The following is a 16,832-nucleotide window of genomic DNA, read 5'->3' as shown; positions in this document are numbered from 1 at the left end:
GCGACAGATTCTACATCTATGATCTAGGCAATAGATCCCCGAACCGGCTCCTCGTCATCGTCGCTGCTCTGGTCGCCGACTTCGTGGCTCTCTCGGTTGACAAAGACAAACGATAGAAAGACCACTGCGGCCCCGATCCAGTACATGGCGCCCGAGTACTTGTGGTATTGAATGATTTCCCCAATCAGCGAAAGGGGAATCGTCAAAGACAAGCCGACTGTCACCACCAACGGGGTGGTCAGGAGTAGCGCATACGCCCATGAGACGTCGCTGATAAACGATCCAACGGCGTTCACCTAGTCGCCGAGTTAGCTTGGCTTTGAGTCCAGACCGGGGTACTCACAATGATGATGGTCCAAATCTTGCCCGTCGGGGGCAGTTCAAACTATTACAGGTCAGTCAGTTTCACACATCGACAATATGAGCAGATGACATACCGGCTCCAGCCCCGTCCAATGCAGAACAAAGAAAATAGGCCACAGAAGCGCCAAGTTAAACACGCCAACCAGTCCGAAAAACAGCTGCATGTCCACCCTGTCCTCGTCCCCAACACGCTTCTTCATCACCGTCACATAAGCGCCATAGACTACGGCGCTGAAGAGAGCCATGGCATCACCAATGGCAATCTGTGCGGTTGTCTTATGCGGAAACGACCCTCGATCCTCATCGCTCTGCCCAGACATGTCGACAGTTGAGATAAGCATAACACCCACCAGTGAGGCTCCCACTCCAAGAAACTTGCGCGTGGTGAACCGTTCGATGCCAAACATGGCGCAAAGGACCAGTGTCCAGATGCTGCTAGTCGAAGTCAAGATCGTGACACTAGCCACGCTCGTGTATTCGAGACACGCCGAGGCAGTATAGTTGGCCAGGAACCACAGCATGCTGAACTCGAGGCTTATAATGGCTGTCTCTCGGAAGTCCAATTTCTCCTCACCCTTTGCATTTGACTCGACATGAAGAAGCTCCTCGGAAAGCAGGCGCTCACCAGCGAGGTCGTCTGAGTCTTCCCTGACTGTCTTCTTAACGACGCCGTATCTGCACTCGTTCCAGACCACCACCGCATCATGCCTTAAGCCTCGCATACCCCTCACTCTTAAATATTTGAAGAACCTTGGTACCAGGGATAGCGCAAATATCGAGGTGTTGAAGTAGACGACAAAGAACGGCTTATCGTAGGAATGGTCGGAGAAGATATACTACAGTGGATGTTAGCGCCTTATCTTCCTCGAGGAGAGGAGGAGTATCACATACGCTTGCCATGAAGTTATAAAGTGTCCAGAAAAACACTGTGACCATCAAGCACAATATTCCCAACGTCCGTCTGCCCATAGACAGTCCAAGCGACGCCCTAAATCCATCCTTGGCGGGAGGTCCGGATCGCGCCGGGAGCAGCGCACTGGTGGACGCAGCGAGGTCCTCATCTGAATGATGGCGTTCGCGCGAGTGCCCAATGCCTTGTGAGAATGCTGAGTCGGAGGACGCCATAGCGTATTGCACCGGCGAGACCAGCCGGTGCGGTTCTCCGGTTCTCCGGTCTTCGGTCCCCGGTCTTCGGTTCCCCGGTTCCTCGTCTCCTCCGGTGACAGCTCGGCGGGCGCGGTCGTTGGAGCGCGATGGCGGGTTCGGAGAGGACGCGATAGAGAGCGGCGCGTTAGATGGCAGATTGGCAGTCGCAGGTTTCGAACCAGGAGATGAGAGAAGAGGCAAGTCGTCAAATGACCTCCGACTGTCTCTGGTTCGGGAGATAGGCCTCGTGCTGATCCGTGGCATGGTCACAAGCGCGGAATCGTGAAGGCGGGGGCTTTCCGATAACCAGCACAAGCACCCCGCCGCTGGGCCAGATCTGGCAAGCGGAATCGTGACAACCGATAACGTCAGAATGGCTACGACTGCGCCAATCAAAGGTAATTGCGATTGTTTCAAGACTGTCAAGTCGTTCAGTATTTACGCCGATATTATGTCACTCTTTTCTAAGAGATAGGATGCCGAATTCCCCTGGCGTGAACTCTCATTGCTTATTCAACACCATTCTGTTTGTCCACAGAGTAATCGGGGGCAGGATGGCGCTTGAACTTCCGCGAGGTTTCACCAGTTAGACAACCTATCATGGACCAACCTTCTTTGCGTCCACGTTTCAAACTGAGGGTTTCTCTAACATGTTCTTCTGAGAAAGATGTCGAACTCAGAGACGATGCTCGACTTGAAACTGCAGGGTAGGTATTGACGATTAATGTAAGGAAGTTTGCTCATCGTGCTTCCGCCATAATTAAGACTACGAACATGAGAGGATGTTTGCTAATAACAGGTGGCTAAATTTCTCAGTGAACGGGCTTCTGGAAATTTAGGCTGCATGTAAGAACCCGCTGCTGGCAGGTCCGGAGCCAGGTGCTTGCAGTGAATCACGTCTGTCACCACACCAACTCGCCCAAATGAATCCACCACCTTCTCCTCCTCCATTCAACACACAAATAATTCCATCTTTGGGTAAAACCTCTGCCACTCACCCCAGACTTGCTTTTTTGGAAGAGCAAGCTCATCTTCTCCTTCACTCCAGGGACCGCTGGCACCATGACCAGGAACTCCCAAGGACGACCAACGAACAGGTCGCTTGCCTCCCATGATTGCAAAAATGGAAAAACGACATGGTCGAAAGATAAAAGGCACCGAGGAGGCAAGGGTATCTGGATAAACCAGTCGAGAGAGGGAACGAAGCCGGAGGTCGACGCAGCCGGTCACATCGTGTACCGCATGACCACAGGAAAGAGGAAGCAGACGCTCTGTTTCCTAATGAAGAACAAACAACGCGTCAAGTTCGTCCTCGATCCCCAAAATATGGCAATGGTTTGCCCTGCATGGCTCGATATACGACACAAAGCTCGATCGGGAAACGTCCAGATCAAGAATGTCTGCCTGGATGATCCAGAGGCCGAGTTCGCCATCAGGCTTCTCCTCGACATCTCTCATGGCAACAAAGAGACTAGAGAGGATTTAAAGAAGGCTACCGCCCGAGAGCTCTGGTACGTGTCAGAGATCTACAACTGGCTTGGGCGGCCGCGATTTCTTCGCACGCCTGCTATGGAATTTTATCGCTCGCGATGTTTACGCCGCTCGAATGTCCCTTTCATACCCCCGGAGACTATCGCCAGGGGTATTCAGAATCTCATCTCGCAAGCGAAGGGCCTACGCATGGTCGAGAACTGGCTTCTTCTTGGAGTCGTGGCTGAAAGGTTCGGGCTCTCCAATGTCCGGAAAGATGTTGAGAATACGATCGTCATGTCTTGCCGAGGTGACGGTTCAAGCATCATTGACAGAGCTCGTCGGGTTTCTACACCCGGACAATGGGCATCGCTCCAAAGCCTTGGCTTCATGGGTACGTTACCTCCGTACTGTTAGAATCCCACACTAACGGATGGCATAACAGATGAGCGACTGTGGCTTGACCGAGGTGTGCGAATAGATCGAATTTTCGACACTCTCCGACTGCTCATTGAGCAGGTGATCAACTTTGAGGCTGGCATTCTCCCAAACGAGAGTCTTTTCAACACCTGGAGTGACAACAATATCGCACCCTGTGGAGAATGTAGGCCGCTGCCCATGAACACACTCATACGTGCGCTCATGGCAGAGCGATTATGGCCCTTGTCTGCCAAGTCCTATCAAGGGAGTGTCAATGACCTCCTTGAGGCACTTGAAGTAGCAGGAAGAAGCCTAGGAATCCATGAGTTTGGAGGCTCATGTAATCCATACTCCCATTTCTTGGGAAATTGGATCTTTTACTTTACCGGAGAGGTCCACGCCTAGTCCAATACTACTCTGTAGACGCTACGAACAAGGAGAAATTGGTGAATTGGGAGGCGGCTTGTACACGGAATGTGGAAAGGGAGAAGATAATTGTGTTGGATCGATGGAGGAATATGGAACCGAATGGCTTAACTTTTGTATTGGCTATGTCTTCGTCTTGGAGACCACGGCTTATGACTGGAAGACCATCTTCTCTGGCTCCATTCCCTTGTTCTCGACTAGAACTCCGGCTTTTCTGAGAATAGACACGCAGTTCTGGACAATTTCCATCTTGACACCCTCGGTAGCTTGGGGGAATCTAACTGTCTTCAGCCACTCCTTTGCATCAGCCTCGCTGTATTCGAGGTTGCTGGCGATGAACTCAACGGCCGCCTCGGAGTTCGCGTTGAAGTGCGCGATGCCGGAATCCAGCTTCCCGAACAACTCCTTGATCCGGCTGTCAAGGCCGCCCTCGGTCAACTTGGTGGAGGCGACGATCATCCAGCTGGGCCACGGGGTGTAGATCTCGCCGACGCGGCGGATCTCGCCCGAGTCGTAGAACTTCTTGGAGGTGAAGTGCTCCCACATGAAGAAGTCGGCCTCGCCCGAGTTGACGGCGTTGCGCAGGTTCTGGAAGTTGTTCAGGATGACCGTGTCGGAGAAGGGCTGCGTCCTGGAGGCGGACAGCCAGCCTTGCTGGTCGGCCAGCACGTAGCCCATGACGTAGCTGCCGGAGCCGATGCGGGAGACGCCGATCTTGCGGCCGTCGAGAGAGTCCACGGAAGCAATCTCGGGGCGCTTGGCGCCGGTTGAGATGGCCCAGCCTAGAGGCGAGTTGGGGTGGTTAGCCAACGGGACATCTTCAGTGAGGTACCAAGAGCGTCTCACAGAGCGGGGTTTCGACATATGTGCCAACAATGCGATATCCGCCATCTCCCTCAATGCCTTCCTTGCCGAGCCCGGCAATCCAGCCCTCGGTCAGACCAATGGCAACGTCAATCTCGCTGGCGCGGATGGCTGTGACCATGTGGCCGGTGCCGGACGGGAAGGGGATGAGCTCGGCTGCGAGGCCAAACTGCTGGACGGCGAAGTGAAGCGGGGTGGAGAAGTGTTCCGGCACGTAGCCGATACGTAGAGGGGCTGAAGCCATCGTATATTGAGAGCGTGCGGCTTGGAGCTTGCGTTGCGAATGGGTGCTAATTCTGTTGCCTGCTATGTGTTCTAGCGGCGTTGTCCAACTATTCGAGATGGAGGAGGGCTGCCGGCAGGGTCGAGACGGCGCGGCGCGGGTGGGGTTGATCGGGTGGTGACGGCAGCACCGACGCCGCGGTGGCGACATGCGGAGACATGGATGTGAGGTTACAATGTTTGGCCAAGACAGCCTTGTCTAAGGTAGATTTTTATCCATGTCAATGATAGTACGTAGTACCAAGAAGCTCTATCATTCGACTCGGGCTTGAGATCCATGCTTGGCAATCACAGATTTGGGATTAATCCTTCTTGGGGCACAGGCAAGGTACATGGTTGAGGTTTAAGTCATGTTGGTCCCCCATGTCAGATCCTGGAACAAATCCCGATTCCTCCGGACCAGGATGGCAGCGCTACGGACTCTGATTGCTCAGCAGCCCCCTACATAGATCGACGGCATGAGAACCTATCAGATCTGGAACTCGAAGCATTGCTCAATTCTCCCGCGCTTAATTCTGAATCAGACTTGAGGCAGGATTGCATAAGCCGACGTGTGAGCGTTGTGTTGAGAATGTGATGTGGGGGCTGCAATTTCGGGCGGTGATTTGGTTCCAGTTATTGGGGGTAGTTTCTGGATGACCCCAGATGAAGCAAACCTGCCAAGAAACGGTGGTGATGGCCACGCCTCGATGATACGCGGCCATCTGAATCGAGTACCGGTAGGCTCAGTAGAGACTGCGTCGTTGTGAAAGATAAGATTCGGCCGCTACCTATTCTGGCAGCTCTGAGTTGTCGTTCAACATTGAATGCCGCGTCACCGCCTGATCTGCAGACAAAAGCATCATAAATCACCGGGTGAATCCATCCAAGCCATCTTGCTCCATGTCAGGCTTGCGTGTTGCATGCATCCTTTGCATGCGGCCAAGATCCAAGCTGATACCGACGTGCCGCCGCGGACGTCTTAAGCAGCAGCGCGTGGGACAGCCCTATCAACGCTGGGGGGCTCGGGAGCTTTTAGGGGGTGGCGGAGGCGGCTGAGCGCCCGGGCTCAGGGGGGTAGGCGGGGGCTTTTAGGCTGCCGGTATGCCTTCCAAGGCACTCTCGGGGCATTGTGCAGCGCTCAACAGCGGGCTCTCGGCAGGGGGGAAAGACGAAACGCGCCAGGAACGTGCCGTCAAGAGAGGAGCTAATTATAAATCCGGCGACGCTAAATCTACCCCAACACTGTCATGTCAATGTTAATGTCGGAGCGTGGCGAACGCCCACGTAAAGAGCTTAGTTAAATCGTCCCAAGACACTCTATCTCTTGGCTATTTTTCTTGCTCCTTCAATTATTCCCTTCAATTCCATCATTCCATCGTCCACCTACGATTCTCGCCGTCGTCGCCGTGTCAGGCATCCGCCAGTCCCCTTCCATGGCCGCTGCTGCCGCTCCCTAACAACCCCTGTGCTTCCCTTGTCGCTGGAGCTGTCGTCATGGCGCCGCCATCGCCCGTCGACATGGAGTTTGAACTCGACACCGCGCCGGATGCGCCTCTGCTGGATTCCGATGAGCGACCTGAGGAGGATGCCGCGAGCGACAGCGACAGCCTCTATTCTCACCCAGACCGTGGGTCCAGCATCCGCCGATGGGGAGTAAGGACGCCTCGCCGCATCGTCATTCTGGTCGCCGTCATCAAGTTCTTGATCGTCCTGAGCGGAATGCTTCTTCTTGTCCCATACGCTCGCCTTCTCGAGGATGCATTCTGCCATGCTTATTACAAGGACACGTCTTCGGAGATCATTGAGGAGATGAAGTGTAAAGTAGATGAGATCCAATCTCGGATGGGCTTCTTCTTTGGCTGGAGTGGCCTCGTCTCATCAGTGCTGGGTACGGAGCCTGAGAATCACTCCCCCAACCCAACCCTTTGCTGATAACTGCACAGGTCTCATAATTGCCTTTCCTTTTGGAATGATGGCCGATAAAATTGGTCGCAAGCCTACCGTCATCTTCGCCTACTCTGGCGTTGCTCTCACATTTGGCATTGGCCCTTTTGCTCTCAAGATCTTTCAGCAGCAAATCCGTGACAACCCCTACGTGTTGCTCACAGGATCTCTGTTTCAGCTACTCGGAGGTGGTGTCCCGGTGCTACTGTCCACGTTTTATGCAATTGCAACCGATGTCAGCTCTGAAGAGGACAAGTAAGTTGACATCTGTATTGCAAGCGTTTTGGATTGCTAGGAAGCTGACTCAAGCAATAGAGCCACTCACTTTCTGTATCTTACATTTGGTAGCACTGCAGGTGGAATTCTTGGGCCTGTGGTCGCTGGCCTCCTCATGCAGCGCTTTGGCCCATGGGTTCCCATCTACCTGGTTTTGACCACATTCCCAGTCATCTTTGCTATCCTCTTCCTCCTTCCCGAAACCCTGACCGTTAAGATCAAGAACCAGCAGGATGAGCTTAGCGAGCCCGTGAAATCAGTGAGAGACCACATGGAGCAAGGCGTGAAGGAGTTGCTTCAATCCCTCGACATTCTCAAGAACAAAAGCGTCTCACTGATCCTCGTGACCTTCTTTGTCCAGAATGCCCGGTTCAGCGCACTTTCGACCATTTTGTCCCAGTACGTCAGCAAGCATTTTGGATGGAGGCTGGCCGAAGTGAGTATCCTGTTGTCTCCTTTGGGAATCCTCAACCTCCTCATCCTAGCGGGGTTGCCTCAGGTCTCGAAGATGCTGCTGTCGCCCCGATTCCGTATGACGCCCTTCAAGAAGGACCTGTTCCTAACACGCGTCTCGACATGCATACTGGTGTTTGGCGCCATCGTTCAAGGCCTTAGCCACAACATCGTCATGTTCTTATTTGGACTCTTCATCATAACATTTGGCGCCGCCGACAGTCCGCTAGCACGAGCGACAGTCTCGCACTTTGTGCAGCCCGAGTTTACCTCCCGACTATACGCCTTGATTGGCATGATCGAAGTTGTGGGCTCCTTTATTGGAGGCCCGGTTTTGGCCTGGTGCTTCGACAGAGGCTTGAAGCGGAAGGGAATCTGGGTTGGGATGCCGTGGTTCTATGTTGGGTTCCTCTGCTTCCTGGCTTGGCTTGCTTTGTTGTTTGTCAAGCCACCACCAAAGAAGCACACCCGAGAAGAAACCGCCGGCAGTGACGACGACGACGCCGATGATTACATGCCCGACGATCCTCTGCGACTTGATTAGTATTCACCAGAGGAGAAGAGAGCGAGATTGGAGGGGCGCTTGAGCCATAGAAATTGCCTACGTTGGGCACGGTATGGCTCACGAGCAGAACAATGTACATGGCGCCATTGGATGGTAAAATCTACAACCTACATATATTGATACCCGAATAGACGTCTATTTTCTTTTACTTCTATTTCTGACACTCTGACGTTTGCGAACCATCCCAATTAGCCTCTGTGTCCCCGATCATCCACCTGCCAGATGTGGCTGGCCGAGGAACTTTTGCTCGTATGGTCCCACTCCGTCAATTGGGAATGACGACAGCATGATTCGTCGCCTTATGATTTATCTTGGGAATTAGGATAAAATCTCCCATGTTTTCCAGCGATGTTCAAGTATCCGGTCCATTTACGCTATCAGTTGTCGCGCCGTCTCAATTTTGATGCATCATACACAAGGCCGAAAAGTGGGCTGACAGCATCAACACCGCGAACCAACCGGACACATGAATCTCTCCGACGGTGAGAGAAAACACGATAAGAAGAGTCATCCGTTAGCAACGCGGCCTTCCAGGCGAGTACGCGACACCCCTAGCCTTACAAGGCTACATCCATCGCTAACTGCAGCTAAACCTGCAGGGTTCTTTTGTCTCGCGAATAAACATTGTTACCGGCCAACCTCCAATTGACATCTGGGCCAGGTATTTCTAGGCACCGAGATATCCGAGAAATAGGACGCGACGACTCTCACTTTTATTTATTTGAGACCTCAGTAGATGTAATTCGGCTTGGCTGCTGGACTATTCCAGCACCCATACTCACGCCATGGAGTCGTATAACTCGACTCAGTGTCGGGATGGATTCTTCGGCCCCAGCGTCTGGACTGAGGGTTGCCGGGGGGGATTCGACTTTACGCGTACGCCAGATATGACCCTGTCCACGGCATTGAGTTGCCAGCGCTCATATTTGGAGTAGTTACATTTGAAGAGAGCATTCTGAGCATGACCCCCGCGGTTGTGTTCTTTCTACTAGCAGGTCCTCGGGCACTCTACCTGCTCAAAGTCCCCGATAGAGCAAAGCGCCGTGCAACATACACCCCCAAGCTTGTATATCCAACCTCTAGGCTCTGGCTTTTACCCCGTTTAACCATGTCTAGGTTGCTTCCATCATCTACTCAGTGTTGCAGGTCATCCTGCTCGCCTTGGTCGCTTCCAGGAAAAAGCTAACCACCAACTTCTCTCTGGCCGCCGCCATCTTCAACCTCCTTGCCGCCTTCGCAATTGTACTTCTAACCCACTTCGAGCACGTCAAGTCTATCCGACCATCATTTCTCCTCACGGCGTACCTTTTCGTGTCGCTGCTCTTCGATGCTGCGCACCTGAGGACCGAGTGGTTACTTTCCTACAACGTCGCCTACGCAGCCGTCAGCTCCGCGTCAGCTGTGTTCAAGCTCACGCTTTTGGTCTTGGAGACGATAGAGAAGCGCCGGATCCTTATCAAAGGCGGCAAAGCTCCATCCACAGAGAGCACGAGTGGGCCGTTTAGTCGCGGGCTCTTTGTCTGGCTCAATTCATTACTTATTTCCGGCTGGGGGACTGTTTTAACTAACAATGGCCTACCTGAGATCTACGAGAAGCTCTCCTCCGCCAAACTAGCGATCAGATTTGGGACTGCCTGGAAAAAAGGTCGGCTCAAATCCACATGTGACGCTGTCAACATTATCGCTGACCCTGCAACTTCAGCGACTGAGAACAGCAAAAATCCATCCATCTTCCTGACCACAATCAGAATTTTGAAGTGGGAGCTTCTTGGGATTACGCCACCTCGTCTCGCCATTATTGCGTTGAGTATTTCGCAGCCTTTCCTCATCTCCAATGCTTTGCGATTTCTCTCCACGCCAACAACAGAAGCTTCAATGAACCTCGGATACGGATTGATTGGCGGATTCGCTTTCGTCTTCATTGGGTCTGCTGTAAGTACACATATAAACCACAGCGATACCACCTACTAAACCGCGTAGCTTATGACGGCGTGGTACGAGCATCTTACTTTCCGTGCTGGCGCCATGGCCCGCGGGGGTCTTATTACTTTGATCTACAGCAAAATGATGAGGTTGCCTACAACTGATCTAAACGAATTGTCTGCAGTTGCTTTGATGGGTAACGATGTAGAGACACTGACAGAGAAACTTCACGTCTTGCTTGTCGAGTCATGGGCCAATACACTCACCGTAGGGATTGCCATGTACATGTTGGCAGACCAGCTCGGAGCTGTTTGCGTGGCACCGATAATCACAGCGATAAGTGAGTTCTCATGGAGATAAGATGTGTGGCCGCACCCTGACCTGTCTAGTCTCGATTTCCCTCTCGAGCATCGTTGGCAAGATGACGGTCCCCCGTCAGACAGTGTACCAAAAGTCAACTCAAGACCGCATCAACTTCACCTCTGAGGTCCTTGGGTCAATGAAGGCTGTAAAGATGCTGGGCTTGACAGACCGTTTCAGGGACCTCATTGCGCTAAAGCGAGACGAGGAGCTGGCAGTAGGCATACACTACCGCTGGGTATCCGTTTACTCCAATTGCATAAGTATGGTCCTTTCCACTATGCATTACCCTGCATGAATTTCTGACATCTTTGCGAACAGCCAACTGCAACGTCAGTCTCACAGAGGCCATTACGTTCGGCGCCTATGCTATCGCTGCGAAACTCAGCGGCAGCGAGTCATTTTCAGCTTCCCAAGCGATCACTGCGTTGTCAATCCTCACCGTAATGATGGAGCCACTATCGCATCTCGTGGGAAACATTCCGCACTCTTTTTCTGCCTTTGGATGCTTCAAGCGGATCCAGGAGTTTCTGTTGCTTGAGGAGAGGGTTGACAGCCGCGCCATCCGTGGCGTTGTGAACGAAATAACTTCTCCCAAGCCATCCAAAAGGTCAGATCGAGTCGTCCAAGAGGTAATCGAAATGCAAAGTTTGCATAGAGCTAGTTTGGATGACGCCCATGTTGCAATTGTGGATGGGGACTTCAATTGGCGCGACAAGCATGTCCTCCAAGACATCACCACCTCGTTCCCACGACAACCTAATGGGTCGCTGACTATGGTTGTTGGCCCTGTAGGATCTGGGAAATCAAGTCTCCTCAAAGCCATCCTCGGAGAAACCGCCTCATCCAACGGTGTTGTCTCTCTCAACTCCCCCGACGTTGCCTTTTGTGATCAAACACCTTGGGTCATGAACGCAACAATCCGAGCGAACATTGTTGCGGAATCTCGAGAATTTGAGAGTAGTTGGTTCAATACAGTGATCAACGCATGCGACCTGGCTCTTGATTTCTCAAGGCTTCCAGAAGGGGACCTGACTGTTGTTGGTGACAAGGGAGTCAAGCTTAGCGGGGGCCAAAGACAACGATTAGTGAGTCCGCCGTTCTCGAGGAAATGACTAGCTAACGGTATCAAAGGCGATCGCCCGTGCGGTTTATTCAAGGAAGCCCGTAGCTATCTTCGATGACGTATTCAGTGGGCTTGACAAGGTGACAGAACAAGTAGTGTTCGGCCGTGTCTTTGGAAAGGATGGCCTTCTTAGCCAGAACGGGACCACCGTGATCCTTGCAACACACGCTGGTGAGTCTAACACTAGACGTCGCTCCGATAATACACCTTCTAATCTACCCTAGTCCACCGACTCCCCGAATCCGATTATATCATTGCCCTTGATCGGGATGGAAAGCTCGTAGAGCAAGGATCCTTCGCCACTCTCCGATCTGGAGGGGGATACGTCGAAAGCCTGGACATATCAAGTCATTTCAGTGATGACGAAGAAGAGAAACCGTCGCTAGGTTCAGGTAACGATACTGAGGCCAAGAACGCCAAACCAACCACCGGGAAAAGTGGCGAAGATCAAACCCTCCCAAGCGACTCTAGTGTCTTCCTGTACTACTGCAAGGCCATGCGGGCGCATAACGTTGCGATGCAGGTTCTGTTCACTGTTTCTTCAGGTGTTATTGGCACATTCAGATGTGAGCTCCCTGTCCACATTGCGCCTATTTACGTCTAACCTTACTTTATAGATGTTTGGATCACATGGTGGGGCAATGGCAAAGGACATAACAGTAGTGATCTTGGGTACTGGTTGAGTATCTATGCTGTGTTGTCGCTTTTGGAAGGCATCCTCATAACGATGGCTATTGCGTAAGATACTCGCTCGAGATCCCTTGGCCTCACTAATCGCGCTCTAGTCTATTCCTTCTGATTGTTGGACCAACAAGTGGGAGGACTTTGCATAAGAGAATGTTGGACGCGGTGATGAAGTATGATGGATGTTCAAAGACACAGGTGATACGTCGACTAACACGTGGATAGTGCACCGATGAAGTTCCTATCCAACATTGAGACCGGATCTTTGGTCAATCGGTATCTATCCCACAGTATCGGATGTTGGAGACCTTGCTAACTGTCATAGATTTAGTCAGGACTTGCGATACGTGGACATAGTCCTCCCCGTTGCGCTTGCTGTGTTCATTTTCGGTGAGTGATATCTCGGTTAGGCACAGAGTGAAGTCATCTAACTTGGTCCCTCAGAAATCGCTGCGTGTATAGGCGCCGCTGGTCTTGCCATGGCAGCGGTTAGCTGGTTTGCCATTTCCATACCATTTGTCGTTGCCACACTCGTCCTCATCCAACGATTCTACGTCCGGACATCAAAGCAACTTCGTATTTTGGAGTACGCCCCCGGCTTCTACATGGTCATAAAATACTGACTGGACGTCTTAGGATTGAACAAAAAGCTCCGCTGTTCTCTCATTTCCTGGAATCCATCCACGGCCTGACCACGATTCGTGCCTTTGGCTGGGTCCAGCCATATGCTGATAAGAATCTAACCCGATTAGACGATGCTCAGAAACCCGCCTACTTGCTCAACTGCATCCAAAGATGGTTAACCCTAGTCTTGGACATGGTAGTTGCATTTCTCACCATCATTCTTGTTGTTTTTGCGGTCACGTTGCGAGATAAAGTCAATCCGTCGCTATTGGGTGTTGCACTTGTCAACATGATGCGCTTAGGAGGCAACATGAAAGGTATCATTTTGTACTGGTCCATCCTGGAAACCTCTTTGGGGGCCATTACTAGGATTCGGACCTTCTCTGAAAAGACAGCTACCGAGCTAGAGCCTAGGGAAAATAGTCAACCTACGGATGGTTGGCCTTCTCGAGGTGCATTGGAGGTAAACAACCTGTCGGTTCAATATGAGTAAGTTACTCTTAATTTCTTGACGAATACACAACTAACCAGACAGTGAAACTACCGATCCCATCCTGCGCGGAATTTCCTTCAGCATCAAGCATCGGGAAAAGTTTGGGCTGTGCGGCCGTAGCGGCAGCGGTAAAAGTTCATTTGTCCAAGCACTTCTTCAAATGGCGGATATTGTTGGAGGCCAGATCACTCTAGACGGCGAGGACTTGACTAAAGTACCGCGTCCAATGATCCGTGAGAAGCTGAGCTGTCTTACGCAAGATCCATTTCTGTTCAGTGACAGCATTCGGTTCAACGCAGATCCTATAGGAAGATGTTCGGATGAGGCCATCACCAGAGCACTGGAACGTGTTGGCATTTGGTCCGTGATTAAAGCCAGGGTTGGGGAGGGTAAGAACCCCTTGGACGAAAGGATGGACGAGAACTTCTTGTCCCACGGCCAACGCCAGCTCTTCTGTCTTGCTCGTGCACTGCTGAAGGAAAGTCCTCTGCTTATTCTTGATGAGCCCACAAGCAGGTAAACTCTCTTCGCTGTTCTCTCTGGGCTGGGCGAAGCTGACGTGTATTATAGCGTTGACAGTCAGACGGACGCCAGGATCCAGGAGGTGATCCGGTCAGAGTTCTCTAACTGCACAATCATCATGATTGCTCATCGACTCGATACGCTACTTGACTTTGACAAAATCGCCGTCCTCGACAGGGGCACATTGGTACAGTTTGGTACACCTCAGGAGTTACTGGCCAACGAGATGGGCGCTTTTTCAAGGCTTTACCATGCCGATCAGAGTAAGAGACCGAGTCCTAGTGATAATTGATAGGCCATTGGCAGTGTGGAGGACCGGGCTTTTCTTCAGCCAGGTGCTTTTTCAGTACCGCCAACACCTAACTGAGAGAGGGGCCAAGCAGCTTCAATCTGTAATAATAATTTTCAAGCTTGGGCTACGCCTAATCTGGGGGTTTCAACCGGGGCTGTGGAGATTGAAAATCCTCCATTATACTACGGTCAGGGCCTCAAGATACAGCATTACAAACCTACATTTTAGAATACCTGTGAACGTCAAGAAGGGAAGAGTGTATCATTGAATTTGTCTTTCTGTAAATGTTCAGGTTTCGCCGAAGTGGGTATCCAGGGTTGATTATATTAAGTTTGGAGGTGCAATTAGACCTAACCACTGTTTTAACTACAGCTCAAAGTCATGTTCAAATCCTTCTCAAGAGTCTCTCCAATATCGATGTCCACTGTCAGATTCGCCCCCGCTAGCGCATTGGTAAAGTACGGGAGGTTTTCGCCATCGTTCACTGCACTCTTAACCTGCAGTTGGAAAGGAAGAAGTCCAGTCTTGCACGTGGGCTTCTTGGTCACGGCAGCGAGAACAGGCACTTGGCTGATGTTTGCACGCATGCTGACGTTGTTGATACCAGGGTACAGCGTCAAGCCATCGACAGAAGCAGTGCCAAGATTCACCCCGTCAACAAAAGGGATAAAGGAAAGGGTTCCCTGCAAGTGCCGATATTAGAATGCGTCCCCGTATTGTTTGAATAAGGGAAAGTGGGAGGTGAGGATATAAAAGGATAGTACTTACGATTTCGACCTCAAGGATGGAGGGATTAGGGATGTTAACCCAACCATGGAAGTTATCTCCTTTCTCATCAGGCTGCAGAGAAATTGAGGTATCGGTGACATCCAAGCCCTTGAATTGATTGACGCCTATAAGGGTTAACTTTGCTAAGCGCCGTGACACTTCTCCTTGAGAAACTCTTACCTTTCAGTTCTATGGACTTCTTGAAGGATATACCATAGTTGCGGGAGATGCCGCGGACACGGATGGAGGTCTTACCCCTCATCCCGAGGTTCAAGGTCTCTTTTCCTAGCAACCATGCAGCAAAGGTAGTGAATGCCTCCATATTTTGGATTTCGATGTCTTGGGTGATGTTGAGGTTGATGTGGGAGGAGGCTGATGTCTTTGGGAAGTCGAGGGTGAGGAATGTCGTGTAAGGCTCGAGGTCTGCAAGGTACAGCTCTGCGGGGAACTTGGCAATGGTAGCTTTAAGGCCAGCGGTACCGGTGACTCCCATGCTCGCATTCAGTGCGACTGTCATCGTTTTAGTGCGCGTCTTCGTGATGGTGATGCCGTCGATGTGGAATTTAGCGGAATTTATCTTGGACTGTGCAAGTTTCGGGATTGCCACCAAGAGTCTAGAGTCCGTTAAACCTGGTTGTTTCGAAACGTTATTGATCCAATACTTACATCAAGGGCACAACCAGAACGGTGATGCAGACGAGACCAACTAAATAGGCCCACCAGAACTTCTTCAAATGCCGCGTGCAACCCCTTCGCTTGCCTAACTTCACGGGAGCTTCCTCATACTGGGCAACTTCGACTTTGTCACTCATTTTGTAGTTGGAATCGAGCTATTGTCGGATCTCGTTGTCGCGGATTACCGAGATGGGGACCGAGGGTGTCTGAAAGCAAGAGAAGCTAACCAACCCAACGGGAGTCTGTGGACAATGGACACGACTCAGCTCGCAGAAAGTTATCTTCGGGTTTTAATCAATGTAAGAAAGTTGGGAAAGTGAAAATGGTTCCAGAGAGTCTGGAATCCGGTTGAAGATAATCATCAGAGGAACCCTTTGGTAACCGAGGAGGACGAGCTCGCTTTATTTGTAGACATACGAAGACACCGTAATAGTCCCCTAACCTCATACAACCATTGACTTACATCTACCATTCTGTGTCATTCAGCTGTGACGAACTGCACTTCATTGTACAGAAGGGCGGGCCGAGGGTGAATTGCCCAATGTGGAGTATAGCCGGAAGATCTGGAGTAGCTTCAACGATCCCCCGCGTTTTCGCCCGCATTGACCTCGAGGCTCCACACCCCCTACTTTTAATACCCTTATTAGGGGACCAATTAGCACCCCTATCATTGCAAGATTGTGTACATCATTGGAAGTATTTGAGGTGGAACGGGCGCCAAAGGACTGAGATGACAGGCAAGGTCACCATCACCAGATGCAAGAAGATATTTTACTGGTCACACTAGGGAAATAGTCTTGCTTAGTGCTGTCTCAACAGAGTATGACCTCGGCTTAATAAGGTGGCGTTCACCTTACTGTCAAGGTCAATACCACAGAAATCCGGCAGCCGGCTTCAATCATCCCGGTCAGCCCTAGACCGGCTGGGAGTTTTCCGGTTCACGGTCTAGATTCGTGAGGATTATTAGATGCAAGGTCTATATTGCGGGGTTGACTTTCCCAGATTGAGACACACGATGATGAATTCGTCCTTCTCTGGCAGCCCACCCGGAGGTTTCGGTCAGAATCCGGATCCAAGACTAATACGCAGTAAGCTATTGAAAGGGCGTGGAGATATGTATGATCAGAGCATGATTTGAAATAGCGAACAGATGACGTTGTTCAGTTCCATCGTC

General features: G+C 51.4%; 6 protein-coding genes across 6 annotated transcripts; 3 read left to right on the top strand and 3 right to left on the bottom strand.

The window, feature by feature from the left end:
- Positions 1-23: 23 nt before the first annotated feature.
- On the bottom strand, positions 24-1,488 carry BGZ61DRAFT_344342 (uncharacterized protein; the record flags this gene model as incomplete). The annotated part of the gene is made up of 4 exons (XM_046239693.1): positions 24-296; positions 344-385; positions 438-1,199; positions 1,255-1,488. The coding sequence occupies 4 exons, from the start codon at positions 1,486-1,488 to the stop codon at positions 24-26; spliced, it is 1,311 nt and encodes a 436-aa protein (XP_046108503.1).
- A 1,474-nt stretch (positions 1,489-2,962) lies between these two features.
- BGZ61DRAFT_164918 (uncharacterized protein) lies at positions 2,963-3,890 on the top strand. Its single transcript, XM_046237510.1, has 2 exons — positions 2,963-3,373; positions 3,425-3,890. The coding sequence occupies exons 1-2, from the start codon at positions 3,079-3,081 to the stop codon at positions 3,802-3,804; spliced, it is 675 nt and encodes a 224-aa protein (XP_046108502.1). The 5' UTR covers positions 2,963-3,078; the 3' UTR covers positions 3,805-3,890.
- An 85-nt stretch (positions 3,891-3,975) lies between these two features.
- BGZ61DRAFT_491289 (uncharacterized protein) lies at positions 3,976-4,933 on the bottom strand (the record flags this gene model as incomplete). The annotated part of the gene is made up of 2 exons (XM_046250411.1): positions 3,976-4,607; positions 4,672-4,933. The coding sequence occupies 2 exons, from the start codon at positions 4,931-4,933 to the stop codon at positions 3,976-3,978; spliced, it is 894 nt and encodes a 297-aa protein (XP_046108501.1).
- Positions 4,934-6,471: 1,538 nt separating this feature from the next.
- BGZ61DRAFT_344642 (major facilitator superfamily domain-containing protein) lies at positions 6,472-8,170 on the top strand (the record flags this gene model as incomplete). The annotated part of the gene is made up of 3 exons (XM_046239721.1): positions 6,472-6,841; positions 6,897-7,152; positions 7,213-8,170. The coding sequence occupies 3 exons, from the start codon at positions 6,472-6,474 to the stop codon at positions 8,168-8,170; spliced, it is 1,584 nt and encodes a 527-aa protein (XP_046108500.1).
- Positions 8,171-8,544: 374 nt separating this feature from the next.
- BGZ61DRAFT_503959 (P-loop containing nucleoside triphosphate hydrolase protein) lies at positions 8,545-14,570 on the top strand. The gene is made up of 18 exons (XM_046251781.1): positions 8,545-8,729; positions 8,791-9,067; positions 9,109-9,257; positions 9,308-9,836; positions 9,894-10,123; positions 10,172-10,454; positions 10,504-10,737; positions 10,796-11,562; positions 11,609-11,771; positions 11,825-12,166; positions 12,218-12,338; positions 12,386-12,457; positions 12,510-12,560; positions 12,610-12,674; positions 12,729-12,870; positions 12,921-13,397; positions 13,444-13,917; positions 13,972-14,570. The coding sequence occupies exons 2-18, from the start codon at positions 8,977-8,979 to the stop codon at positions 14,213-14,215; spliced, it is 4,434 nt and encodes a 1,477-aa protein (XP_046108499.1). The 5' UTR covers positions 8,545-8,729; positions 8,791-8,976; the 3' UTR covers positions 14,216-14,570.
- A 2-nt stretch (positions 14,571-14,572) lies between these two features.
- Positions 14,573-15,795, bottom strand: BGZ61DRAFT_565787 (uncharacterized protein; the record flags this gene model as incomplete). Its single annotated transcript, XM_046255912.1, has 4 exons — positions 14,573-14,898; positions 14,984-15,108; positions 15,164-15,597; positions 15,650-15,795. 4 exons carry the CDS (start codon positions 15,793-15,795, stop codon positions 14,578-14,580), a joined length of 1,026 nt encoding a protein of 341 aa, XP_046108498.1. The 3' UTR covers positions 14,573-14,577.
- Positions 15,796-16,832: the final 1,037 nt, after the last annotated feature.

This window comes from Ilyonectria robusta (genome assembly GCF_021365365.1).
Source record: "Ilyonectria robusta strain PMI_751 chromosome Unknown BGZ61scaffold_4, whole genome shotgun sequence".
NCBI lineage: Eukaryota > Fungi > Ascomycota > Sordariomycetes > Hypocreales > Nectriaceae > Ilyonectria > Ilyonectria robusta.
This window is presented reverse-complemented; position numbering and strand designations above follow the sequence as displayed.